Source organism: Fukomys damarensis, unplaced genomic scaffold (genome assembly GCF_012274545.1).
Source record: "Fukomys damarensis isolate Sample0158 unplaced genomic scaffold, DMR_v1.0_HiC HiC_scaffold_6, whole genome shotgun sequence".
Lineage (NCBI taxonomy): Eukaryota > Metazoa > Chordata > Mammalia > Rodentia > Bathyergidae > Fukomys > Fukomys damarensis.
The window spans coordinates 41,948,900-41,974,589 of NW_022900918.1; the positions used below are offsets into that span (position 1 = coordinate 41,948,900).

The 25,690-nt window shown below is 54.3% G+C and overlaps 1 protein-coding gene across 3 annotated transcripts in view; it reads left to right on the forward strand.

Annotated features, from left to right (window-relative positions):
• Arhgef7 (Rho guanine nucleotide exchange factor 7) overlaps positions 1 to 25,451 on the forward strand; it is a 72,735-nt gene extending 47,284 nt beyond the window's left edge. For 2 of the 3 annotated variants that reach the window (XM_010619963.3, XM_033760976.1), the window contains exons 9-21: positions 2,753 to 2,891; positions 3,500 to 3,559; positions 4,246 to 4,392; positions 6,699 to 6,785; positions 8,715 to 8,793; positions 8,971 to 9,110; positions 10,670 to 10,894; positions 11,993 to 12,086; positions 14,051 to 14,140; positions 16,657 to 16,833; positions 23,732 to 23,831; positions 24,043 to 24,097; positions 24,688 to 25,451. In XM_010619963.3, coding sequence (XP_010618265.1) covers positions 2,753 to 2,891; positions 3,500 to 3,559; positions 4,246 to 4,392; positions 6,699 to 6,785; positions 8,715 to 8,793; positions 8,971 to 9,110; positions 10,670 to 10,894; positions 11,993 to 12,086; positions 14,051 to 14,140; positions 16,657 to 16,833; positions 23,732 to 23,831; positions 24,043 to 24,097; positions 24,688 to 24,810 — 1,516 coding nt within the window. In that variant the 3' untranslated portion in view covers positions 24,811 to 25,451. The remainder of the gene's footprint in view (positions 1 to 2,752; positions 2,892 to 3,499; positions 3,560 to 4,245; positions 4,393 to 6,698; positions 6,786 to 8,714; positions 8,794 to 8,970; positions 9,111 to 10,669; positions 10,895 to 11,992; positions 12,087 to 14,050; positions 14,141 to 16,656; positions 16,834 to 23,731; positions 23,832 to 24,042; positions 24,098 to 24,687) is intronic. The other variant, XM_010619965.3, reaches the window with a different exon arrangement.
• Positions 25,452 to 25,690: the final 239 nt, after the last annotated feature.

Consider the following 25,690-nt stretch of genomic DNA (forward strand, 5'->3'; position numbering starts at 1 on the left):
AAAAAAAAAAAAAAAAAAAAAAGTCGGAAGCTGCTGGCTCCTCATTTCAGTCTTTAACTTCAGCTTACTAACAGTAAACACTGCAGCTTACAACTAGCAAGCCACTCAGCTCGCCTGCCCTGTGGAAGGAGATACGCCAGAGGCTGGCGCAGCCTGTGGGTGTTGTCAAGCTCAGCGTGCCTCCAGAGGCATGGGCCACCTCCATACCCCTCAGAGTGCGGCTCCCATCCTGAAGGTCGGTGCCTGTGGGCTCCGGGGAAGCATGGAGCCCGACCTGGAGGAGCTAGTCAGGTCGGAGCAAAGGCGGCGAAGGCTCATTGTGTCATTGGTCTTGTGGGGAAGAAAAACCCTGCACACTTGCCGCTGCCTTGGTGTGCCCAAATACAAGAGGATTATGGTTTTCAAACTCTGATGCGGAGGGAGTGTGAGTGCAGAGCACATGGGAAGAGGACCCTGCCCTCACCCTGGGCCAGGCCTGTGCTGGCAACACACATTCTGTGTTCAGTCCTGGAATTCAGGAGAAGTGAAATTTCTCTAAAAGGATGTGTAAGCATGAAGTCTGTGTTTCTCACAGTACTTCCGGAATTACTGCTGTAGCCCTGAGGATGATGCACAGCAGGCAAGTGGAAATTGCAGACAGTTATACAGCTGGTCTCTGGTTTTCTCTGTGGTTGCCTGGAGAGGAGATGGTCCTTTAGGGAGGAGTTGAAAGTGTAGACCAGTGCAGAGTGCAGTGGCAGCAGGAAGTACTTGTGTCCCTGCCTGAGGCCGCTGGGCTGAGAGAGCTCAGCCTTCACTCACCATACATGGTTCACTGCTCTAAGAGACGGGACAGACCAATGGAAAGCAGAATTCCTATGAGGTTTTAGGTGTACACCAGCTCAGTGGACTTCCGTCCCAAGGCAGAGTGTTGAACAAAGAGAAGTTCTAGCTTTTATATATTTTGTGGGGGTGGGGGGTTTGGTGACATAGCAAGTGAGTTTACCAAAACAGGAGAAGGGCAGACAGTTTTATAATTTAGCCTTATAGAAAGACAGAGCCTTATAAATCTTGTGAGAATAAGACCACATAATCTTAGTTTATAAGGTGACATAATCTTACTTTAAAAGAATAGTTGCTTTTTTTTTGGTACGAAGGGGGCGTCAAACTCTGGACCTTGCACTTGCAAGGCAGGCAGCAAAACCACTGAGCTAAATGGCAGGCCCTATAAGACATAGTTGCCAAAACAAACACTTTCAGGAACAGGAGAGAGGGGTAAGGGAGGGTGGAGTCTGTCCGAGACTGAAGAAGACTTGTTTTTCTTAAAGTCCTGCTTCAAAACCAGTTGCAGGTAGCTGTTTTGTCTTATTATAATACTAAAAGTCTACACAGGGAAATGGTGCACTGTGAAGGTGTGTGCAGTTGTATTTTCCATCTTGCTGTTTGTCTCCTTGCTGAGACACAGCACCTGACACCCACAACTCTGAGGAGGAGAAGTTTATTTTGGCTCACAGTCTGTAGAAGTTTCAGTCGGTGGTTGGCTGGCTCCAGGGCAGGGCAGCGTGGCAGAGGGGCACCACCGAGGAGAAACAGTCCACAGCATGGTGGACAGGAAGCAGAGAGAAACCAAGGGGGGTGGGAGTCCCTGTGACACTCCACCGGGCTCCGTCTCCAACCAGTCCACCCATGAGTATCACCCCCTCATCCAGTCACCTGCAAAAGCCCCAGCTGTGAGTGTACGAAGCTTTGGGGAGCTGTCTGGATGGAAACCGTAACTCTTGGCTTCTGGCATCTTGAGACTGTTTTGTGCGTATTAGAAGTTACCTTTGCTTCCACAATTTAACTTAATACTCAGTTTTTTTAACTTTTCCCTACTATGTGATAGGCCATTTCATTAAACCCTGTAATACCACCGGCACAGATTTTTCCCTTGTCAGTAAAGGCCTCACATTGATGCACTTAAGGCACTTGAAGTGTCCTTGTGGTGATAAAGATTGATTTTGTTACTCCTCGTGCTCCAGGGACTGGCGGTGGGTGTGGCTTTGGGATACAGGTGTCCTGAGGTGGGCTGGGTTGAGGGTGCAGGGTGTCCCGGCCAGGTGCCAGGGCTCCCTTCACCTCGAGCCTCATCTACTGCCTTCTTGTAGCAGGGCACATCTTCCCCAGCTGAAGCCTCTGTCTGGTGCGCAGCACTGCACCCAGCTGGGGAAGTGGGGCAGAGGTCAGTGCGGAGGTGGCAGAGCATGTCCCCATGGCGATGGCGTGGCTGTCTGGCCTCTGCAGCAGCAGGACTGTAAGGCCCTGTGGGCCTCACTGCTGTCCCCAGGCCAGGTCCTGCGATGTTCTTGGGAAATGTTTTAGAAAGCACAAGACCCTAGAACGGGATGTGGAGCTGTGAGTCCTGTGAATATGCACACGCACCAGGAAGTAGCTGGGCCGCTTGTCGGTGCTGTTGGGCTCTGAGAGTGGGGGACCACAGAGGACTTACTGCGCAAACACTAGATGACTCTCTGGGAGGCGGCTGTGGAGGGCAGTCCGGGATGCTGAGGACTTGATTTTGCTTAGATTCTGGAGGTACCTTGGTTTCCCTGCTGTGTCCTGGGACTGTGTGACTTGGTGGGATGCAGCCTGGCTCCAGGGCCCAGTGTGCTCCTATGGGGCCTCTACACTGTCCTCTGTCCTTCTCCGGGGCTGCTTGAGGGCTGCTCGGAGATGGCCGTGTCATCTCTCGTCCTAACCGCCAGTGTCTTCTCTCTCCTCCTGCACCGCCCAGCGAGGAGCTCGGGGAGTTCATGGAGACAAAGGGCGCCAGCAGCCCTGGAATCCTTGTGCTGACCACCGGCCTGAGCAAGCCGTTCATGCGCCTGGACAAGTACCCCACGCTGCTCAGGGAGCTGGAGAGACACATGGAGGTGCCACTTCCCTTGGGGCCTGGTGTCACCCTGCTGTTAGGTGGCCAACAGGGGCCGCGCAGTTTACTCAGGGCTGTAATCTCTGGATTTTCAAAATGATTTTGTCACACATAGTTTCCCTCCTGCCCAGTTCTGTGAGAAAGCGTTTGCCTCCTCACCTCCTCACTCCGTCTTCCACCACTGTGACCGAAAGGGTTCCAGAATCTGGAGAACGTGGCTGGTTTTCAGATGGTGCAAGGAATGAGTAGCTGCAAACAATCAGCACTCAAGTTACAGTAGTGACAGAGTCATGTAGGTTAGGGCGGTGTCTGCAGGCCTGGCAGACGTCCGGCAGCTGCCTGCTGCCCTGAGGCCGGGGTGGGGTGGCCTGACTGGGAGGGTGGCCGTGCTTCCCTGCGGCCTTACCATAGAGCAGTGCTGCTGCTGCCCTGCTCTTGGCTGTTGGTTCCCCTGCTCGTTGGTCCCACGCTTCCTCACAGAGGGGAGAAGGGAGGGCACACTGAGGGCTGACGTGTGTGAAAGGGAGAAGTTTCAGGCCAGCCAAGGAGAGCGCCTCTGTGAGAAAACTTGGATTGTGAAAGCTGATTGTGCATTTCTTTCCTCCAAAGGATTATCATCCCGATAGACAAGACATTCAGAAATCTATGACTGCCTTCAAAAACCTCTCAGTAAGTGATTAAGCATATTATGTTTTCCCCCAGACATTACTGTATCAAGTGAATGTAGAATCAGCAGGCAGCAAAATTAGATGATAAAATAATTACTCGTGAGCTGAAGTAAGTGTTCATTCAGATGAAATAATGAAGAGTGTGTAGTAGATTTCATGGCTTGTATTCTCTTGCTGGAGTGGACTGGAGACACCAGAAAGCTGTGACAATTGTCTCGACCTGAAAAAGCGCCGCCGCTTCCTGCTGTAGTTACAGGGTCCCCTTGCTTCGCCCCCAGGGCCATGGTGCTGCTGGGTGGGGCGCAGTGGCAGCTCTGTCTCTGTCTCTGTTTTCTGACGCTGCGCCTTACTTGTGGCCTCCCTTGTACTTACCCTTCTCCTCCTCCTCAGTCTTTTCCGGTGGCAAACACTAATTAAGCCAGAACGGAAATATTTTCTTGTCTGCTGCATGTTTTTATTCTTCCTAGAAGCTATCAAATCTGTGATGTTTTTCTGAAATAATGTACTTGTGCATCTTGCTTCTCTTGATGCCACGCATTGAAGCACATGTGTAACCCGTACAGGTGAGCCAGGCATTCCGGAGATTATCTCAAGCAGCATGTGAAGCAGTAATTGCCTTAAGCAGCAGTGTGGTCGGAACATGAGATTCCGGAACCTTCAGTGTCTGAAGATTTCTGTGTTTCGCAGGTCCAGTGTCAAGAAGTCCGGAAGAGGAAGGAGCTTGAGTTGCAGATTCTGACGGAATCCATCCGGAGCTGGGAGGGAGATGACATCAAGACGCTGGGCAATGTTGTTTACATGTCACAGGTCATGATTCAGTGCGCAGGGAGCGAGGTACGTGGCCCTTGTGTGACGCATCAGCTCTGTGCCGCTCTAATACTGTCTTGTGATAAGAACGCCTGGCTTCGGTCCTGAGTGTGCTCCACTATTCATCCTTGATGAGGCAGAGAGGCTTAGAGTTCAGTAGAAAGGAGCCGAGAGCCCAGTGTGGACTGGCTTAGGCCCATAGGCTCGGCTTGGCCCAGGAGTGGAGTCTGTTCCCTGTCTTAGTTACTTTTCTCTCTTTGCTGAGACAAAATACCCAGCACCCAAAGTTAAACGAGGGAAGGTATATTGTAGGTCACAGTTCATAGTTGGCTGGTTCCATGACAGGTTGGCATGGCAGAAGGGCATCACAGACACGGAGGAGAATCAGTTTATGGCCGGCAGAAGGCAGCAAAGCAGCGAAGTAGCAGGGCAACGGAAAGTGACAACAGCAGCCCTTTTTCTGTTCCTTACATTTTATCCAGGCTCTCCGCGGGCCTTAGGGCAGGTAGCATTCACACCCAGGGTGGGACACCCTGAATCCTGGCATTGCATCACAAATCAGTCCCAGCATCACACGCTCTAGATCCAACCACCTCCACAAAATTCCACCGCTAACTGCAAGAGGCTTTAGGGGGACATCTAGACGCAAGCCAGAACAGACCCTTCCCCTTCCCGTGAACCCATACTAATTAGTATTTGCTGAGAGGAGTCACAGGTTCCTCATGGGTCTGAGGAAGGAGGAGTTGAAACCAGGTTCTTGTGCTAATCCCACCCTGTGAAAACGGAGCAGTTCATATCTCACGGTTCATGTGCTGTGTGTGCCTTGGATCACTGAGCAGGCAGGATCTTCCTTCATTTTATTTTGTCTTTGCAAAACATATTCAACAAGAGCAACACTGAACTTCTATTCACAATGTGTGTTTCTCCTCACCCATAAAGTTTCGAAATACCACCCTCTTTAGAGATGAAGCTCTGACAGTTTGGACACTACGAGAAATCACGACTTATTCACCACATTAATACAACCCCCCCACATCTCTCCTGCAGTGTTTGTTAATAGTGTGATTTTAAACTTTAAGCCAGTCTGTGGAAATATTTCCCAAAGTGTGTCCTTGTAGCATAGACTGTCAGCGGTGGTGGGTACTCCTACATGATTGAGAGCCCTCAGGACAACACTTCGAGCCTTTGCTCAGGGGGTCCCCGGCCCAATCTGCAAGTCTTCAAGAGGAGAAGCTCACAGGTCGCTCCCAGTGACTTCCCTAAAATAGAGGTCCTTTTTCCGGAGGTGCTTTGTGCTGGGGTGGTGCTCGGGGACCTCTTCCTGGTGTAGACCCGACCCTGGGCAGTGCTCACTGAGAACAGGAGCATCTCGTGTCACCCTTTCTGGGTCTCCTTTTAGAGTCTCGGGAATTTTTGTCTTTTAGGTGTGGTCTCTTCAGTTTTGTTCCTTTATTGAAACACATGCTTCCTAGTACACAGTGCTGCTTTCAAGTCCTTCCTGTAGGCTAAGAGTTTATGGGATGGACAAGAACAGTGTTTCATTGGCAAATTGAGCGCTAGGGAGCGGCCAGGAAAATGGAGAAACCAGAGTTTCTGCCCACGGTTGTGCTGTCCTCCTCAGGCATTACCCTGTCCCCATTAAAACTTGGTGAGTTCTTGTTACTTTCCTCCTGAACCATGAAAATTTTAGATGCACTGGATACTTAAAGGCTGAGACAAATTCCTTCCTCTGTTAGCTTTCAGAGCTACTGTACAGATAATCATTGAGTTTACATTGGTGTCTGCACTCACAAACTGGATTCTCTCCAGGATACTAGTCGCAAACTGAACTGGCAAAGAACCGAGTCAGACTGCCCCACGAGGTCAACACGGAGCCTAACCATTGACTTTGATTCGGTTCTCATCCAGTGTGGATTGTGACCAGAATCACAGAAAGAATCGAGTTGGTGAGCCAAGATACTGCCGCATCCTCACTTTGAAGAACTTAGCAACCCATGGCTTTTACCCAGTTGCCAAAATTTTCTCAGTCACACATTAAGACTTAACTTAAATTCATCACTTTTGTTTCCATTTAGTTTGCTAATACGATCTGGTAGAAACACCTGGACAGGAAACAGTGAAATATAGGATAAGGTTTCTCAGGGCCTAATAGCAAATAAATACTGTGGAGGGTTAGGGGTTTAGCTCAGTGGTTCTGCCACCTGACTCACAAGAACAAGGTCCCGAGTTCAATCGCCGGTACCCAAAAAGTAAACAAAAAATAAAAATAAATATTGTGGACACATTTGTATTTGTAAATAGATGTGTTTTTAAAAATGGGTTTTTTATACTAGGAAAAGAACGAAAGATACCTTCTCCTCTTCCCGAACCTCCTGTTAATGTTGTCTGCCAGTCCCAGGATGAGTGGCTTCATTTACCAGGTAAAACACCTTTGGATTCAAATTTCGGTGCTCTCGGTAGATCTGAGATTCCTTTTCTTGGCTTTGAACTTGGGCCGTGTGTGCTGCTCTGAGTTCAGGTGTGTCCCGCTGTGACGTGTGTCCTGGTGTTCTTTCTCCATCCGAAAGGAGGAAGTGTCGGGACAGAGCACCTGTGAGGACACGGGTGGCTCAGCCTCCGAGGCCCCTGTGCCCGTGTCACCTCCTGCACAGCACCTTGCTGTGCTGAGGCTTTGCTTTCTGTTCTGCGGAAGGGAAGGGGCCGCAATGGGGCTTCGAGTCAGTGGGTTGGGCGGGCCAACCCCTGCCAGCCCCTGGCATCCTTGGATACACGGCACAGGTCTCAGGGTCAGCTCGCCTGCACCATACACTTCTCTGCTTTCCTGGACTTGGGGGAGTGCAGGGGCTGTGTCCTGTCCCCACTGCACATCCGGGAGGTGACCCTGTAGAAGCCATGCCTGCTCATCCCCTACTAGAGCCTAGCCGGTCTTCAGGGACTCCTGGGACGGAAGCTGCCACATGTTTTTCGTGTTGACCCACCAAGGACGACAGTCTTTTGAGTTGAAGCCGATGTGGCTTGTTCCCCTCCTGAGGAGGCTGCATCTGCTCACAGGGAGGGCTCGTGGCTACACGGCTGACAGAAGTGGTGAAGCAGGGTGCGGACGCTCCCAGGACCACAGCACCTCCGTGTGGGGGCTGCTGTCAGGAGAGGCACCTTATAGCTCTCCTCGCTCAGGCCCTGAGGAACCCTGAGACTGTGGCCTGTCCCTCCCACTCTTTCTGCTTCCAGTTGCCTACCCCAGAGCCCCATGCCAGTGCCAGCTGAAGGTGGGCCCTGCTCCAGCTCGGGGGAGAGCCGGCTGCTGGGGGCCGGTCCCCTGGGAGGCTGGCACTCGCTTGGGAGCCCTTGCTCTTGTGTTGGAGTTCCAAGGCCTCTCTGGCCTGGCTCAGCGAGCCCGGTCACCAGCACTCGTCTCTCTTCTTGGGTTATGTGGTCCCCAGCATGATTTCTGTGCGATGACTCGGGCTGTTGAAGCACTGTGTGCGCCTGCGGTCTTGGCGAGGAGTGCAGCCTGCACTTCCCAGATCTGTTTGGTCACAGCCGCGTCGGGCAGCATGCCATCCTGCCCCCGCTTCGGGGACGGCTCCCCGGCCTCCTGCTGGGGGCTTCTGGGAAGAAAGTGCTCTGAGTGCCTAGGGGCCAGGCGAGCCTGGCCTCTGCCCGCTGGGGGTCAGCAGCGCCTGCTAGCTCGTGACCTTGCCGTGGGTCCCATGGGGCAGATCCCACGTTCCTGTCCAGAAGCGCTGCTTCCCGGGTGCTGATAGACTCCTGCACCTGGCTGAGAGCTGTTTTGAGGTGCCCCACCAGAACACCCGTGGCCGTGTCCGGGGGTGCATGAGCCAGGCTGTTGTGTGTCTCCCCGCACTGGGGGCCTTGATGGTGTGCGCGTCTGCGCATCCCTTCCTAAGCCGTGAGCATCTAGCACAGCCTCCTGTCTTCTGTCTGGTGGCCCACAGTGTGTAGCTACCACGCGGTCCTGTCTGCCTCAGCTCCATTCCACTGTTTCCTTCAAAGCCGGAACCTCCCCTTTGTTTGCAGGGCAGGCACCCATCCCTTTCAGGAACGTGGCCCTCGAGGCAGCAGCTGTGTGCTGTGGTCTCGTCACTGTGCGACGTTTCTGTGACCTGCCAGACAGAGTCATTGGTTTGGGGCTCTGCCTTTCTTCTGAGTGCTGTGTCTCTCATCCAAGACGGGCTGTGCGGTGGTGCACGCCCTGCTGTGAACAGGCTCATCCCCGGCTCACACGGCTCCTCTGCCACATCTTAAGTCACTATTTATTTTAATGATGGATCCTTTACTGGAAAAGCACTAATTGTATTTTTTTGTGTGTGGTGGGGGGTCTCTTTTAGGGAAAGCTGCCGACGACAGGAATGACAATCACAAAGCTTGAGGACAGTGAACATCATAGAAATGCCTTTGAAATAGCAGGTGATGGGCACAGCTGTGTGAGTGCCGCCCTCTCCCAGATGCCCGGCCCTTGGGTGTCCTTGGGCGTGTCTTGCTGGGGACCCGCGGGGTGCTGTTCAGCGTGGCCAAGTCCACACGAGCAGTGGGCATGTGTACGTGCGAGTGCCCTTCAGCCTCCTCCCTGGCTGTCCTGTGCAGGGAGCATGATCGAGCGGATCCTCGTGTCTTGCAACAACCAGCAGGACCTACACGAGTGGGTGGACCACCTGCAGAAGCAGACGAAGGTCACGTCCGTGAGCAACCCCACCATCAAGCCTCACTCCGTGCCGTCCCACACCGTAAGGGCGCCTGCCTGGGGTGGTGGGGTGCAGTGTCCGGGGCTTCCTTGCCCACCCACCCGGGCAGCGGTCCTGAGTAGAGGAAGGAAGCGGGTATGATTCGGGACTATAGTTATGGCTTATTTAAAAGAAAACAAAAAGTAAAAGATAATGCGGATGGAAAGGACTAGCTTCATTTTGAAGGCATTAAAGTATTTTTCACTCACTGTTTTAAGAAAACAATTGTTTTTCTTTAAAAAAAGCTCAGCAGCTCTGAGGTTTTTTAGAGACAAACCGCTTCAGCGCAGAGCAGTGCCGGTGTGGCAGTGTCGGTCTCCGATGTGCCGGCGCTGTGCGCTGAAGAAAGGGTGCCTTGGGCCTTGTGCTGAAGGGGCTTGGAGTCTGCAGAGCGTGCCCTGCCCTTCAGGGCTGTTCTCACCACTTCTGCCCTGCAGCTCCTTTTCCTTTGCCAGCCTCTGTGCCCAGGCCATAGCGCTCTCCCCGCTCCGCCGCCGTGCTCACTCGGAGCACTGCAGATCAGAGCGCTCCCCGCCTCAGTTCAGCTGTCCTGGGGAGGAGGCCACTATCGCAGCCGCTTCATATGGACGGGGGTCTGGCATCTTGGTGTGCCCCTGCGTGCCACCTTCAGCAGGGAGCTGTGCCAGGGGGACTGTACCTCCTGGGCCAGCATCCTGGGGATTGTGCCGTACCTCCTGAGACCCCAGCCTGTGCAGCCCAATCGTACTGTCGATGTAGCATGAGGCATCCCTCGTGGGATGTGAATTTGTGTGCTGGAGGACTGCTTCACCCTGCTTTACCCCTGAGAAGTTAGTCGGAGGTGGCAGGGGTGCAGTGGTGTGGCCCAGGACTGCTCCCAGGACTGGTGGAGAGCAGTGGCTTCTCAGCACTGGTGTGGCTGCTGTGGGGCCAGCCCTTGCTGCTCCTGTTTGCATTTTTGGTGAGGACTGCAGCCAGATTGTCAGTGCCTGGCCCTTTGCCCACTCTCCCACTAGATGCCTTCTTATGGTGGACCAGCGGACTCTGAGCGTTAACTGGATTCATTTTACATTTTCCTATTTCGCTGTCAGGCTCAGGGATACTTTTTATTTTTCCGGGAATTTACTGTATGAGTCACCCGCACTAATGAGAAATTAGGTTTTTGTAATTGTTTTCATAAAGATGAGCCTTCCAGGAGAATGCCTTGTTTTATCCCAGAGATTGAGGTCTGTGAAGAGTTGGAGGGCACCCCTCAGACAAGTTTCCTGCAGCCAGGCTTTGCCCTTTGTGTGAGCGGCAGAGAGACACACGGCACGTGGCTGCAGGGTCAGGACGTGCTCCTCCCCCTCTGCCTGTGAGCCTGGCACAGGGTGCACGGTGTGACTTTCTCTACCTCTGCCAGGCAGTGGCTACTCCCGATGGCACTCGGTCCCCCAGCAGGGCTGGACCTGAGGTGCAGTGGACCTGAAGCCGACAGTGTGGGGAGCCCGTGCCCAGGCGAGCCTCCTCCCAGGCTGGCAGCGAGTACAGAGGTGGCCGTGGCCGCCTGGTCTCAGGCTCTCTGCTTCCTCCCTTGCCTGCAGCTCCCTTCACACCCCATCACACCGTCCAGCAAACACGCGGACAGCAAGCCGGCATCGCTGATGCCCGCCTACCACACGCTGCCCCACCCCTCCCACCACGGCCCGCCACACACCACGATCAGCTGGGGACCCCTGGAGCCCCCGAAGACTCCTAAGCCTTGGAGCCTCAGCTGCCTGCGGCCGGCGCCTCCCCTGCGGCCCTCAGCTGCTCTCTGCTACAAGGAGGTGAGGCCGCCTGGAGTCCTGTGTGGGCTTCCATTCCATCGTCCCTCGTCCACTGTGCTGTGTATGGGAGGGACCTGAGACCCACAGAAAGCGCACGCTGTGCGTGTGAGGACGAGTGGGCAGGCGTGTGGCTGGAGGTGTGAGCACAGCTGTGAGTGAGGCATGAAGATGAACGCGTTGTGAGCACTGTGTAGCCCTGAGTGCAGTGACGTGCAGTGGAGTCCCTTGTCCCCACCCAGGAAGAGCCCCGAGTGCTGCCAGTCCCCAGGTGACCCTGTCTCAGTCTGTCTCACCCACGATCTGGACTGAGATGCGGGCAGTCAGTGTCTGTCTCAGGCTGCTGCGGACACCAAGGCTCCTTGTCCCGTCCCTCTGTGTGGGCTCAGAAGACAAAGGGAGCCGACAGGCACAGCATCTGGCAGAGCTGCCTGGCGAGCGAGTGGAATGGCGAGGGTCCCGAAGGGTGCCTGTCTGTGAGCAGGAGGGAGCTAGCGCTCCTCACCCTGCCTGCCCGGTGGGCGGCGACATGAGGCTGTGGGTCCTCCTGTTTGTCACCTTTGCACCAGGGAGCCCTGGAGCCCACGCCACTCTGTTTCTTGCGTAGCTGTTTTTGTGGCATTTCTCGGTGCCTTTTAGACGTGTATGAGAGAGAGTGTATATCCAGCTCCGTCCCCTCTGCCTGTGCGTCCAGTCTGGCCCAAGGGCGGCACCCACCTCCTGCGCTCACAGCTGAGCGATCTGAGGCCGTGTCCCGCAGCTCCCTCTGCCCCGCAGGTGTGCTCTGCATTTTCACCGAGAGTTGGGGTGGCCTCCGCCTCCTCAGCACACCCCCAATGCACTGCCCTCCCTGTGTCCTTTGCTCCCCAGCCGTTTCACCCTGGCTTCCTCTTCCCTGTCAGCTCTGCTAGCTGGGCTCCTCCAGACTTGGCTGCCCCCTGCCCTTCCTCCTGCCACAGGAAAAGCACGGCCCTGGGACCCTTGTTACTGCAGGGCCAGCGCACTGTGACCGCTCCACAGATGGCTGTGAAGTGGCGCGTGTGGCCTCTGTGAGGCGCGTGGCTCTGCTGCTCGTTGACACCCTGCTCTCCCTGTCCCCAGGACCTCAGTAAGAGCCCCAAGACCATGAAGAAGCTGCTCCCGAAGCGCAAACCTGAGCGGAAGCCTTCGGATGAAGAGTTCGCCTTGCGGAAAAGTGAGTGCAGGGCCGGGGGACATGCGCGTGCGGCTTGCTGTCCGCTGAGGTCTCCCCGCCCCAGACTCCAGGGAGCTGCGACCCCCCACCCCAGTTCCCACTGAAGTGGGTGCTCGGGCAGCTTTGGGATGTGTGGCGCTGCCCTGAGATGGCTGCTCACAAGCAGGGAGGGCACAGCCTGGGCCCTCGCCTGCTCAGGCGACACGTCCGGGTCCTTCCTGGGTCTGCAGGCCCTGGGTCACCGCACCTGCCTCCACTCCCACGAACCTTGGGGCTCTTTTCAGAAGGGGTTGTGGGGAGCAGAGTGCGCTGGCCCACACGGGGAAGGCTCAGAGAGGCCCAGAAGAGGGGAGATGTGCCGGCTGACAGAGTCCCGGGCCTGAAGCAGCCCTTCCTCTGGTAGGCTGGACTGTCGGTGGCCCTTTTGGGAGGGATGGCTGTGCTCCTTCTGAGGGATGTACACTTCTTTGTGCTGGTGCCAAGCCCTGTCCTCATGACGCACAGGCCTAGGAGACGAGACGGTGGCCTGAGCCAAGTGGGCGGACAGAGGCCATCAAGAGCCCTGATGAACAATGGGGCCATGCGCTGCAGAGGCCTTGTCTGTCTGCTACATGGTCTGTGGGCTGGGCACAGCACCGGGCCAGGTGTGCAGGAGGCACGCTAGTTGTCAGAGCTGGTGAGGGCGGCATGGTATTGAGTAACAGTGGGGTGCTGTGCAGAGTCCTGCATGCCCCTCACAATCCCCTGGCCCGCAGCAGCCCCAGGGTGGGGAGGGTCAGGCTTGTGCTGGGGTAGGTGCACCAGAGCCAGCCAGGAGGGCCTGGTGGGCACTGGACACATGGACTGCAGCCCTGGGTGGGTCCAGGCTGGGCTGGAGCTGCTTGTCTCCAAGTTGCAGGAGCTGCGTGGCTGGAGACACTGGGGGCCTTCTCCCAGGGAGCCGAGGGCCGGGTACTTGCTTGGATGCTCCCAGGCCCTGGGCACAGTGCTCTGCTGTCTAATGCAGTACGTGTTTGCCTCGTATGTGTCCTGTTCTCCTAAAGTTAATAGTGATGCTTCTTATCCAACTATGGATATTTAAGCTTCCTGTCCATGTTTTTACTAACATAAGTGAGCCATTTAAAGTAGATAAGGGCTGACTGAATAATACAGTGTGCTTAAATAAAAACTGGTATCAGTAGACACGCTGTGAATAAATCAGGTTCAGAATCCTCCCCCTCCCTTTGAGCACACTGATCCCATGGTCCTGGCCACTTCCAGCAGCAGCTCTGGAGTCCTCTTTGCTCTGAGAGTCTGTACCAGGTGTGATGAAAAATACAGTGCCTGCTACTGCTGAGTACTGTCCTCCAGAAAGGCAGCTCGTAAAATCTTGATGCTGTCCTCGTCCACCCTTAGTCACTGGATCTGGCACATTGTGACCCAGCTCTTCCCAAGGTCAAAATGACCTTGAAAAGGAAACATTTTGAACCCATTCAGGACATCGAGGCAGCCAGGACAGCACAGCTAAAGGCCCTCAGGAAAGAGGGCTCCCGCTGCTTCCTGTGTCTCCCTGCAGCCCTGAGGCTCAGCCTGTGTCCCCATGAAGGGTTTCCTATTTCCGTGGGAACCTGTGGCTGCGGGTTCAGCCTCATTCCTGTTGTGGGCAAGGCTGGCCATCATTCTGGGAACTGCTTGTTCCTGTGTCTTGCCCCCTTTATCAGTGTGGGTGGTGGTTGCCATGTCTCTTAAGATAAGTAAGGCACCCTTCACAGAGTTGAGGTCGGAACCCTTCACTCGCTGTGTTACACAGAAAAGATACTTTAGAAGGAAGAGTCCTTTGGGTTACAACCATGTGTAAACATACCGCGAGCAGCTCCTTGGGAGGGTAGAAGGGGTTCGTGTTGATGCCAGTTTGGGTCACTTTCTGGTGAGCTGGTGGTGGCGTGGGGACGTCCTCCAGGCATGGCGCGCACACCTGTCCGCAGGCACGGCTGCTCTGGAGGAGGACGCCCAGATCCTGAAGGTCATCGAAGCTTACTGCACAAGCGCCAAGACGCGGCAGACGCTCAACTCCAGTAAGTGAGCATCGTGCTGGGGCCCACGGGGCATCCTGGTGTGTGGGGGGTCTGGCTTGCACTGCTCTCGGTGAGCAAGGGTGCAGGAGGGCAGGGGCCGCGTGGACCCTGAGGTGGGCAGAGGCAGGCGGCACCATGTGCTCAGAGAGAGGCGCTAGGAGACGTGCGAGGCTGCGGCAGCCCAGCTCTCCCCAGCGGGCAGCACTGGGATGGGGTCGCTCTTGCTCTTTGAGCTTAGTGCTGTTGTCCTGAGTACAAACCTGGAGCAAGGCCTGTGTTGGCCTGCCTTTTTCCCTTTTAATATGTGGGAGTAAACACTGACTAATTTATTTTGTGGATTTGAGTACACAGAATTTACCTGTTTCTCACGTAGTTTCTTAAGTAAGAACATTTCCGTTTGTGGTGAGGACAGTAAGGTGGCTTTTAAGAATCTCCTTGCAGGTGAGAGGGCCTGTGACTGGTGTTTTGTTTTCCAGCTTTTATTTTCCTGTCCCTTTTTGTGTGTGTGAGGTGCTAGGGATTGAATCTGGAACCTCACACATATTAAGCAAGCAAACTACCACTGAGCTGTGTCCCCAGCCCTTTTTAAACTTTTATCCTGCGATAGGGTCTCACTAAATTGCCCAGGCTGGGCTTGACTGTATGATCCCCCTGCCTTGGCCTCCCATGTTGCTGGGATTACGGTCGCCAGTTACTGTGCCTGGCTTTTTAAAGAACTGGGTGATGTATATACTACTTTGGCATAAAAACCAGTTTCTGGTTAATGTTTTCGTTTGTTCCCTTTCTACACCAACTCGGCGAGCAGCCTGTCCCCTCTGTTTTCATCACCTGCAGGGCAGCACATCCTCTAGATTAGGTCAGCCCCGAGCTGTCCTCCACTGAAGTGTGAAGGCAGAGCAGTGGAGAACTGTGCCACCTCCCAGGTAGTGCTCGTGCATGGCCGGGAGCTCTGCAGCTCATCCTGCCCAGGACGGGGAGGCCTTGTGCCGGGGTCAGCGAAGCCCCTTCATTGTCACCCTGGAGAGGCCTCGGCGCCCTCGCAGACCGGGCCGTGTCATGTGCGGTCAGGCAGCAGTTTGTCCATTCAGGTTGTTAGGATCAGGAAAAGTGCGTTTCCGTAGCTTGCTGGTGATGGTTGTAGAGTATTCCATTTTTAGATTTTTAAGCTGAGCTTTTTTAGATTTTTAAGCTGAGCTTTTTCTCCTGGGTAGTGTCTCAGTTGCAGTTACTTGGAATGAAACGTGAAGCCATCGTCTCAGCAAGCACCCGGGCTTGTGTGCTCCGCTGTGTCCCATGTGGCCACCTGTCCTGTGGTGAGCGTCCGTGCCAGTGCCGGTGCCGGTGCCAGCCTGTGAGGGGCAGCCCGCATCTGGGTCCCCTCCTCCTGTGAGACAAGTGTCAGGAATGTGCTGATTTCGCTTTGAGCTGATCCGGCGGGGTCAGAGGCTCAGAGCAGGCCGGTCTCAGCCCAGCACGCTCAGGGCAGGCAGTGACAGGAGACGCATGCCCTGGGCGCCTGGTCTAGGCTCATGGAAGTGGTTCCCAGTGGAGCAGCTCCTCCCAGAAGTGTGTGGTGTGGTGGTGCAGTCTTTAGAAGGATCGTGTGTTGGACCAGATCCCCTCGGTGCCCAGAAGACTTTACAGGGCGAGTGTCTTTGTCCTGACTTCTGATGGGGCAGGGCCCTCACAGTTCTGTGTGGTTGGGCATAGAGGCTGCTCAGGCTCCAGGCTCCTGAGGGCACCCCTGTAGCCAGCCAGCCATCGGGGTATTCTGCTGTCCTGCCTCCTGCCCGCTGCCTCCTGCTGCCCACCCTCCTTTGAGCACAGTGGTACTGCCAGTTCAAGCCCGTCTTCCTGGTGGCTGAGGCCCTGCAGCAGGGTGGGTAGCTGCCCAGGCGGAGTGCGACACGCAGGGCGTCAGGTAGTGAGAGGCCAGGCACACTGAGTCTTCCCCTGGGAAGTACCCCATGGGGTAGGGTAGCTGGGTAAGGTAAGTTTAGCCCTGGCTGCTCAGAGATGACTGAGGCGGCCAGTCAGAGGTCCTGTGGAACTGTTTGCCATTTTAGTATCTGCATTTACGGAATGGAAATAATGTTCACCAGCTGAATAAGTTGTATCTCTTGCAAATAATGTCCTACAGGGGACTTAACAGAATGGGCTAATTGCAAGTGCTTACAGAACCATTGTTTGGACATGAGTGTAACTTGTAGGGTTATTAGGGGAGGGCTTTGTAGTGATATCTTTAAAAAGTAGCAGTTTGGAAACAGTATGATGACTTAGGTTTATTGGAATAATGATTAATTGGTTTGTTCTGATAGTTGTGCTAATAAGCTGGTTGTTAGAACCGAGCCATAAATAAGGAGAAACAAACATTGTTGCCATTTTTTTAACAATATTTTCTCTTTTCCTTCTCTTCCCATCACCTTTTGCTTTTGTTCCATGTTTTGGTTGTGGCTCTTCTGTCCGTCCCCTCACCCCACCTCTGCTGTCGCACCTGTCACTCCATCCCGTCTTAGCATGGCAAGGCACTGACCTGATGCATAATCACGTCTTGGCTGACGACGACCAATCAAGTCTAGACTCCTTGGGTCGTCGCAGTAGCCTTTCCCGTTTGGAGCCCTCAGACCCCTCGGAAGACTCTGAGTATGACAGTATATGGACAGCCCATAGTTACAGAATGGGTTCAGCATCTCGTAAGAGCTGTTGCTCATATATCTCTCACCAGAACTAATGCACTCTGAGCTTTTCTTAACAATGCTTGTTGTATCGCAGCCTGCTTTTCTTAGATGTTTTCTTGCTGTTCCTTGTCTCTTTTATGTGATACTTTAACAAACTGGAGAGTGTTCCTGGGTCGCCCCGGGCCTGGTGGAGGCGTGACTGCCACCTGCCGTGGGTGGTGGGTTCGCACGAGCCTGTACCAGGGCAGCTCCCAGCCAGCGGGGAGTTATTTTATAAAAGCTCCAGATGGTTTGGTTCTTTTATTCGCAGTGCAGCAACTGTCTCATTTCTCTTTTGGATACAGCTCTATGGACAGTTTTATATTTATACCAAACACATTTATCACAAACACACAGGTTTGTGATCTAAGTGCCAGCACTGCGGAGATGACTCTGGCCTTCTCCGTAGGGACCTACATTTTCTAAGTACAACGTGAACTGGTCACGCAGACGGAGAGGCTAGGAGAGGAACGTCCGTGTGTCCGGCCATGGCTGTGCCGTGCCATAGGCTTGGGCCGGGCGGGTGTACGGGAGGGTCAGGTCGGCCGCAGGTCTCCTAGCCTGTTGTCACGCCAGCTCTGCCCTGCCGTGGCCTGTGTGGCTTGGACCTTCCCTCATTGCCACTCCGTACTGCCCCAGACTTGTCAGTGGCCAATGTGGGTGCTGCCTCGTGCAGAGTCGGGGCTGCCGGGAGCCCGCAGTGTAGACCAACTGTATTCAGAACAGCACTGGTCGCGTGCTTGGCTCCCAACACCCACATGTGCACGGTGCTGTGGGCGGCTGTGACACTGTCATTTCAGCAGCTGCAGCGGTCAGCTCTGCTGACAGCAACCCCTCAGGGCCACTTAGGACCTGGCTGGGGTTGTCATAAGGATTTGTACAGGCCTCACTCGGGCTAATCCCTTCTCGGGTCAGAGAGAACTGATCGCGACATGTTCCGGTCAGTCACGCACAAGCCCACATGTGGCCATCGCTCGAGGGCAGACTGAGTTAGTTCTGTCCCTCACGTGCTCCACCCCAGTTAAATGGAACCGTATGGCCTGGCTGTGTCACGTGTTCACGGAAACCCACTTCCCAAGCGGATGCCATCGTAAGTCGGGAGTAACATTTCCTTTCCTCGGGGCGGCTGACCCCTCTGACGCCCTGTGTTCAGGGCCGGGACCATGTGTGTGCAGAGTACCCTGGTGCGGCACCACCCTCGTACACAACGGCCGGGCTGTGCTCGGCACTCAGGCGCTGTGCCTGCTTCTGCCTGGAAGGAGAGGGCACAGACGCCACTCCTGTCACTCAGGCCACCCGCAGGGCCTGTTTCATGCTGATTAGTGCTCGTGAGGCCGCCTTGCAGTCTTTGCAGTCAGCACCCAGTGTGAATCGCCGGTAGTCACTAGCTGTGTGACACTCGGCCAGATAGGAAGGAAGCTTTGGAAAACTGGAACTGCAGCATTTACACACTTACATTGTGCAGTGGGTTTGGAAGTGAATTTACGTCCCATAGCCTAGGCCCCTTTCCAGAGTGAGTGGCCGTGTACCTACCTGTGCACTGGGACAGTCCCAGCGACTGGTTTTGATGCCTCTGCCATAGCCTTCTTCCTTGGGGGCTGGATGTGGACACATTGTGTGCCACCCCCAAAGAGGCATGGCCACTGCACTGGGGGTTTCAGCGGCACCAAGTGTCACCCTTGTCTCGATGAGACATTTTCATGGTATTCGATGCACTAAAGTTTTGACGACTGACCACCATTCCCTTTGTACCTCTCAGAGCCATTCTGATGATTTCGTTGATGCGAAGTAACTGTAGAATGATGCCCTCACTTTTTGTTTGTTTGTTTTGAATGTCTGACACCATTTTTCGTGACATGGTTAGAAGTATTAATGCCACAGGCCCAGAAGATGGTCCTCGCGCGGCAGAGAGGACGTGGCGTCCAGCGGGCCAGCATTTCTGCAGAAGCTTAGTCATGAGCCTGGCCCGAGTCCCTCCCGTTTGTGCATTCTGTCGTGCTCTGTGTGCAGGTAGTGTTAGGACGAGAGGACGCAGACCCCGAGCCGGAAGGTAGGTCCAAGCCGTCCCCGGGCCTCACAGATGGCCCACACAGTGTTTGCGTTGGACTCACACTTGCCAGAACTACTTAATAAGCTATCTTAACGATGTGTTTTGCATAAAATGGCCAAAACACAGTAATGTGTATATAGTGGAATAAGACCTTGAAAAAAAAATCTATATATTGTGCTATCTGTGAACGGGAAAAGCCATTTTAGTAGGTGACACCATGGAAAAGCTCACTTGGATGTGTATCTGAATGTCCGTTGTATTGTACAGTACGCATATCATTGTTTGTGGTTGCAATGGCAATGAAGTGTTTGTTTTATAAAAAGACTCTCTGTCCTGTACAGTGGAAATAAATCTTGCATTTGCTAGCCTTTGGTTTCTACTGTTTGTCGCACGGGGTGGGATAGCACAGTCGCTACACACGGGGTAGGCCGTGCTTCCTGTGTGGGCCCGATGGGAATGGCGTCCCCGCTCAGGTGTGTGCTCGGCACAGGCTCGCTCCTTGCTCACTGCTCACCTTTCTCCTTTCAGTCCCCAGAAGATTTGCCTTCAGAGGGAAGCGTTGTCAGTTTCTGTGCACAGATAGAACAGAACTCTTATTTAGAGTAAGGTCAGGTTTTCTGAGTGCCTGCCCAGCAGGCTGGAGGCCAGAGGAAGCAAAGGGAGAGGGGCGGGAAGGAAGGCCTGGCAGCAGGGCCAAGGCCTCTCGGAGAGGATCCTGCCCCACGCTGTGCGGGGAGGTCTGCTGGGTCTGTCTCAGCTAAGGGTGAGCTGCCCCAGGCAGGCCCCACTGGGCTGGCAGCTGCCGAACAGACAGAGTCTGACCGAGGAGGCTGCCCCAGCCTGGGGCACACAGACTCCCCCGCGTGCCGTGAGCTTGAGCTCGGGCTCCTCGTGAGCCAGTCGTATGTCCTCAGCATCCTGTGTGGCTGTGTGCAGTCAGGATCAGGATGGCAGGTGCAAGTGGGGCCAGAGCCCGGGGTGACCCCACTGCACAGCTGCCTGGGCACAGGATCGTGATTTAAAACAGGATTAGTCGATGAGATCTGTGTTTCTCAAACCAAGGTCCACAAGCCTGGGGCCTGGGGCTTGGGGCAAAGCGCTGGATGTGGCAGGCAGACGGTCCACCCTCGGTGCTGCTGTGAACTGGCCGCAGTGCAGTGAGTGGGTATTGCCATGGAGACTGGGGGTGCTGGTGCCTCCAGCCCCTTGGTGCAAGTGTCCAGGTTGCACACTTCACCGGCATGTTCGTGCATCCTCAGAGAAGTGCCACGTTGGTGTTACAGATACCTTGTGTTTCCTTCTATTTCAGTCTGTCTGATTCCCATCTCCACACAGAAACAGCAGTGGTGAGGACGCTGTATATTTATAGACACAGGATTATAGGCCACTCTAGCACTTTCCAGACTGCTACCCAGAAAACTGCAAGATGTTGATACGGTGCAAAAAAGAGAAAAAATTCAGCACTCAGATGAGTTTAGTTTTTATGGCCAGTCTACCAAAAGGCTTTTTTGGGGGGTGCTGGGGATTGAGCCCAGGACTTCATGCCTGCTAGGCAGCCTCTGTGCCACTGAGCTTCATCCCCAGCCCAGCCACCTGGTATGACAAAGATGCGCTGTGAAGCTGAGGGTGGCAGCACCTTGCCTCACCTCTCCTGAGATGCAGTGGGTGCAGAACCCCTCTGACCTCCCCAGAGTGTTTGAGGAACACAGATCTTGACTGTCCTGAGGCCATCATGAACCGTTGATGTATCGGAGCCCAAGTTACTAGGCTTTAAAATAAAGTGCTCAGCCAGGCAAGATGACACACGCCTGTAATCCCAGCTTTGTGGGAGGCTGAGGCAGGAGGATCCCAAGTTCAAGCCCAGCCTAGGCAACTTCGCCAGGTTCAGCCCCCAGTACTGATAAATCTGGTGTTAGAACATTCTCTGGTGGTTCTCTTGAAATGCTTTTCCCAGCCTATATAATTCAGGAAGACTGTTGCGATGCCTCTAAAGATATTTCAGTGATTTCTGAGCTAATTTATTAAATCTGTCTACTCTAAACCTTTGTTCTTAAAAGAAACAGCAAGCCTATTTACACATTTGACTGAGGAATGAATATTCCTTGTTCCACCGAAAAGCTCTACCTCTTTTCAGTCATTTTGCTAGACAGACGTGTGGTATTGAAAGGCAGATGGTGGCCAGGGTGTGATTTGTGTGCAGAGGAACAAGTGGCAGCCACAGAGGTAGACCAGTCCGAGGTGTGGATTTCCGCGCCATGGCTGTCTGGCGGCGCTCATGCAGGGCTGTGTCAGGATCGAGCCGTGGTGCAGCCTGTCCACAGGGTGCATTCTTAAGCTCGCAGTTATATTGTACATCACGAAATCCTTGTGTGCTTTAAGCATCTTTGCAAAGATGAGACCCGTGCAGGGCACAGGGCGCTTCCCTGCAATCTCAGTGATGTGGTAGCCTGAGGCAGGAGGGTCTGAAGTTCGAGGCCAGCCTGGGCAACTTAGCAGGACCCTGCCTCAAATTAAAAGAAATAAAAGTAAAACAGCCAGGGATGTGGGGGAGAGCAGCCCTGGTCCAGCCACTGTTCTGCCCAGAAAGGGGGGTGCTGTCCCTGTGGCTGGTCACCAGGCCCTCTGGGTTTGAGTTTCCTCTTGTGGGCTTTAAGGCTGTTCTCCACAGATCATTTGGTGAGAGGCCTTTGTGAACCAGTGTCCGTCCTCGGTTCTGCGCATGAGCCTCAGCGGGGACCCCTGGGCTGCGCACTGTGTGCCGACCTTTGCAGTTCTCTCTCCTGTGAAATTTGGAACCGCCAGTGCGGGACACAGGCCATCCAGGCGCTCGAAGAGACCAAAGCTGTTAGAGAGATTGGCGGAGTTTAACCTGCCTGAAGTGCAGTCCTGGAAAGCGGCGCGGCCCTAACCCTTTAGAAGCAGAGCGTTGGAGCGGAGCGTGATAGTCGCCTGAGAGCTACTCTTTACCTGTCATGTCACCAGCTGCCCAGGAGGTGCAGTGTTACCAGTTGGTTTCTCCTGGGAGATTAAGCAGGGCGTTTGTTTTCTCTGTAGTGACACAAACGCCAGATCTTTGGAATCCTTTTGTATTTTTCTGGGCAGATTGCACAGGAATTAACTTTACCTTCAGAAGACAGGTGACATCCACACACAAGTGTGGGAGGCCCGAGGAGCTCGATGGCTGGGACCAGGGCTGCGTCTATAGTTGGTCTTTGTGTTTTCCTCTGTGGCCCACATACCTTGGCAGTGTTGCCCTCCTGCCAGGAGAGGCCCGGAAGATAGCCTCTGCCTGTCTCTGCACCCTGTCAGGTTTCTGGCAGGCACATTGTCAGCCTAGCGATGAGTTTAAAAGTGTGTGCCCCCTGGGACCCAGAGACCAGGTCACCATGGGCGGGGTGGGTGTTCCCCTCCCTCCCACAGCACAGACAGGTGATTGCCACTGCTCTGCACAGCACTTGTGTTGAAGACTAAAGTCCCCTCGGTGCCACAGAGCCCTCCTTGCAGTGGTATAAAACGTGCGTCTCGTGACACTCGCCCCAGTGGCGCGGAATCATGCTGGATGGGCAGAGGATGGCAGCGTGACGTTTGTCAGGCTCCTGCCCTCCTGCTTTTGTGGGGGGCCCTGTGATGGAAGGGTTTGCAGATGCACAGGTGGCTGCCTGGGGACCTTGCCCAAGGCTGCGCCCTGAGCTGCCCTGAGGCTGGCAGGCTCTGTCTTACAGAGGAACATGCTGTCCTCCGCAATCCTGCCTTTCAAAAGTTTCTATCATCCTGAGTTTCCATGGTAACAAGGGTGTGCAACGAGTGTGTACACAGGCTCTCAGACTCTGGGGACACAAGGCAGGCGTGTCAGAGGCACAAAGTGCAGGCTAGCCACCATGGCTGTGGTTAGCCAGATGGTGTCAAGCCACAAGCATACTCTCCTCAAAGAAAAACGTATCATCTGTCACAGCCCCACTTGCGAGAGCTTGTGTTCTGTGGTGGGCTGTATCCTGCCCAACTGGCATGATGTAAGGCTTCCAGATGCAAATGACACCCGTTACCATACTGGCGTCATTAAGGAAATCTTTCCCTCCTCGCTCAGGGCAGAAGATTTGATTCTCTTCCCTGCCCTTACGAAATGAGTAATTAGATCTCACGATTGACCTCAGAAGGGTAGATCGTATCTCATTTGTCCCATGCAAGCTTTTGTGCTCTGCTCGGTGTTGCTTAAATGGCATTACATTTTCCTCTGATGTTGCAGTTTACTTCCTTTCTTTTAGAAAAATGCAGTCTGTGTTCCAGGGAATGGAGGATAAAATTTTCACCACATAACAAGATAATAAACTTTACTTTTTCTAACCCATGTGCTGTATCTTTATTTTCAGATGTTGCTGTAGAGTTAAATTGTTTTCATTACAAACTTCTTAACTTATAAACTCTGCATTATATGTTCTATATGGTCCAGTACATGTTTCTAAAATGTCTGCAGTGATACAGTGACTTAAAAATTTGGTTGAATGTCCAAGACGCTGGGTAGACCTTCTGATGTACTCTATGTTGAAAATGTTAGTGTTTAAAAAGATCTGTAATCCAGAGCCAGAAAGTAAAGTTTAATAAATTGGGGAAAAGCTGGTGTTTCCTTTCCTCTGTAAAGCTTTGGGCAAGAAAAAACTGTAGTCGGTAGACAGCTGAAAAACGGTGAAAGATGCCCTTGACTAGTCTGTCGTGATGAATTTTGTCACTGCGTAGTTGCTGGAGGTTAGTGTGTAAGTAATGCTATGTCATCCATTCCGTTTCTCACTGCCTGGCTTTCACCTGAAGTTCTTTTTTTAACCATCCTAGGTTCACGCAAAGAATCTGCTCCACAAGTTCTGCTTCCAGAAGAAGAGAAAATCATAGTGGAAGAAACCAAAAGTAACGGTCAGACGGTGATAGAGGAAAAGTAAGATATCTCCCAGCGGTGGGGCTGCCCTGGAGTTGGGGCAGAGGGAGGACTCCTGGGCGGGCGTGGCAGCTCCCGAAGGAAACCTGGCGGCTGGGACGCCGGATGTCGGCAGCCACACCGCGGGCTGACCGAGACGGAGTTCAGTGCACCCAGCTGCCCCGGCCTGGGGGCCCGTCCTGCTTCCCTCTGACGCCCTGTTCCCCTGCAGGAGCCTCGTGGACACCGTGTATGCACTGAGGGACGAAGTCCAAGAGCTGAGACAGGTGCACTGGGTTTTTTAAAATCTTTTTTGTAATACAAGAAAGAGTAAAGTTATTAAGAATGAAACTGATTGGCCATAAGGAAAAAACACCCAGAGGAGATAGTGATGTTTGGAAATGCAGCATGTTAAGCCACTGGTCTTTGAAGATGTGAGAGAGCGGGCGACGCGTTCACAGCAGTTGCATCCCTCGCAGGGACTGGTGCAGGGTGTGATGCATTCTGATTGGTTTCTTGTTCCCTTCCCTGCCTCCCGTCTCCGCTCTAGTCCCTTTTCCCATTCACCGGACACCCAGCTCCGTTTCCCGTTAGCTGCCTTTTATGGTGCTCTTTATTCGCCCTTTGGGTTTCTCCTAGCAAACCGCGCAACACTGAAGCCTGTGTCCCCGACCGCTTCACTAGTGCCGTGCTCCTGGGGAGCACCGCTTCCTGCGGAGCCCGGCTTCTGAGTGTCCGCGGACGGACCTCGGCCCGGCTGCTGGGGCTGCTGCTCCTCTCGGTTGCCTTTCCTCTGGCGTGTTGGGTGTGCAGGGGTCAGTGAGGAGCCACAGCTCAGCCCCCAGGGGGTGACCGCCATGCTCTGCTTTGCTTTCAGGATAACAAAAAGATGAAGAAGTCGCTCGAGGAGGAGCAGAGGGCCCGCAAAGACCTGGAGAAGCTGGTACGAAAGGTGCTGAAGAACATGAACGACCCCGCCTGGGACGAGACCAACCTGTGAGGACGATCTCTGCTCCCCGGGGCCGGGGCTGGCCCGGGCGGGGTGACCCTGGGGCCTGAGGTACAGACGCCGAGGCCGAGGGCTGCGCGGACCTCTCTGCCAACATCGGTTACCTCATTTGCAGTAAGTGCAGTGACTGGCCAGAGCCGGGCTGTCCAGACTCCCAGTCAGACACATGAACACACCTGTGCACCCTTCCTGTAAATGCCCACTTGGAATGCACACCCACGGCCGGACGCCCGGGCCGCTGCCAGCACCCCAGCCCACTGCCATCATGCCCTCGGCCCGTCTCCATGGTGCTCTGACGCATGTCGTGCCAGGGCGAGTGTCGCAAGCCCCCCCAGGAGCAATGTTCGGACTGTGCCCTGCAGCCAGGTGAGGCAGTGCCGGCCGAGGGCGTCAGCCTGGGCCGGGGACAGCAGTAGCATCCCGCTGTGGAAGTCTGCTCTTCTGGCTCCGGTCCCGGGCTGTGCCGCAGTGTTGCGGGGATCACACCAGCCTCCGTCCTGCCCCAGAGGAGAACTAGAGCCTGTACATAAAATGTTATTTATTGTGACCAAGCAGCCAGTGGAAACAGCGAGGCAGTGCCAGAAGCAGTGCTGACGGTCGGCCTTTCCCCAGGCCGGGCCTCCTCCCGAGGACAACACGGCCACAGTGCTGCGCACCCACAGACATCGCCTTCTTCTCAGCAGGAACAAAGCAATACGCCCCTCGGCTTCAGCGAAGTCACAGACCAGACGCTCTGCCGCACACCAAGGAGACAGCTCTGAGCTGTCCTTGTCGCCTCCCAGGGCCCAGCCCATGGGCCACGAGTCGATTCTGCTTTGGGACTCAGTGACGGTGACCATGAGAACCTAGCTGTCGTTTCTCCCGCTCCGCA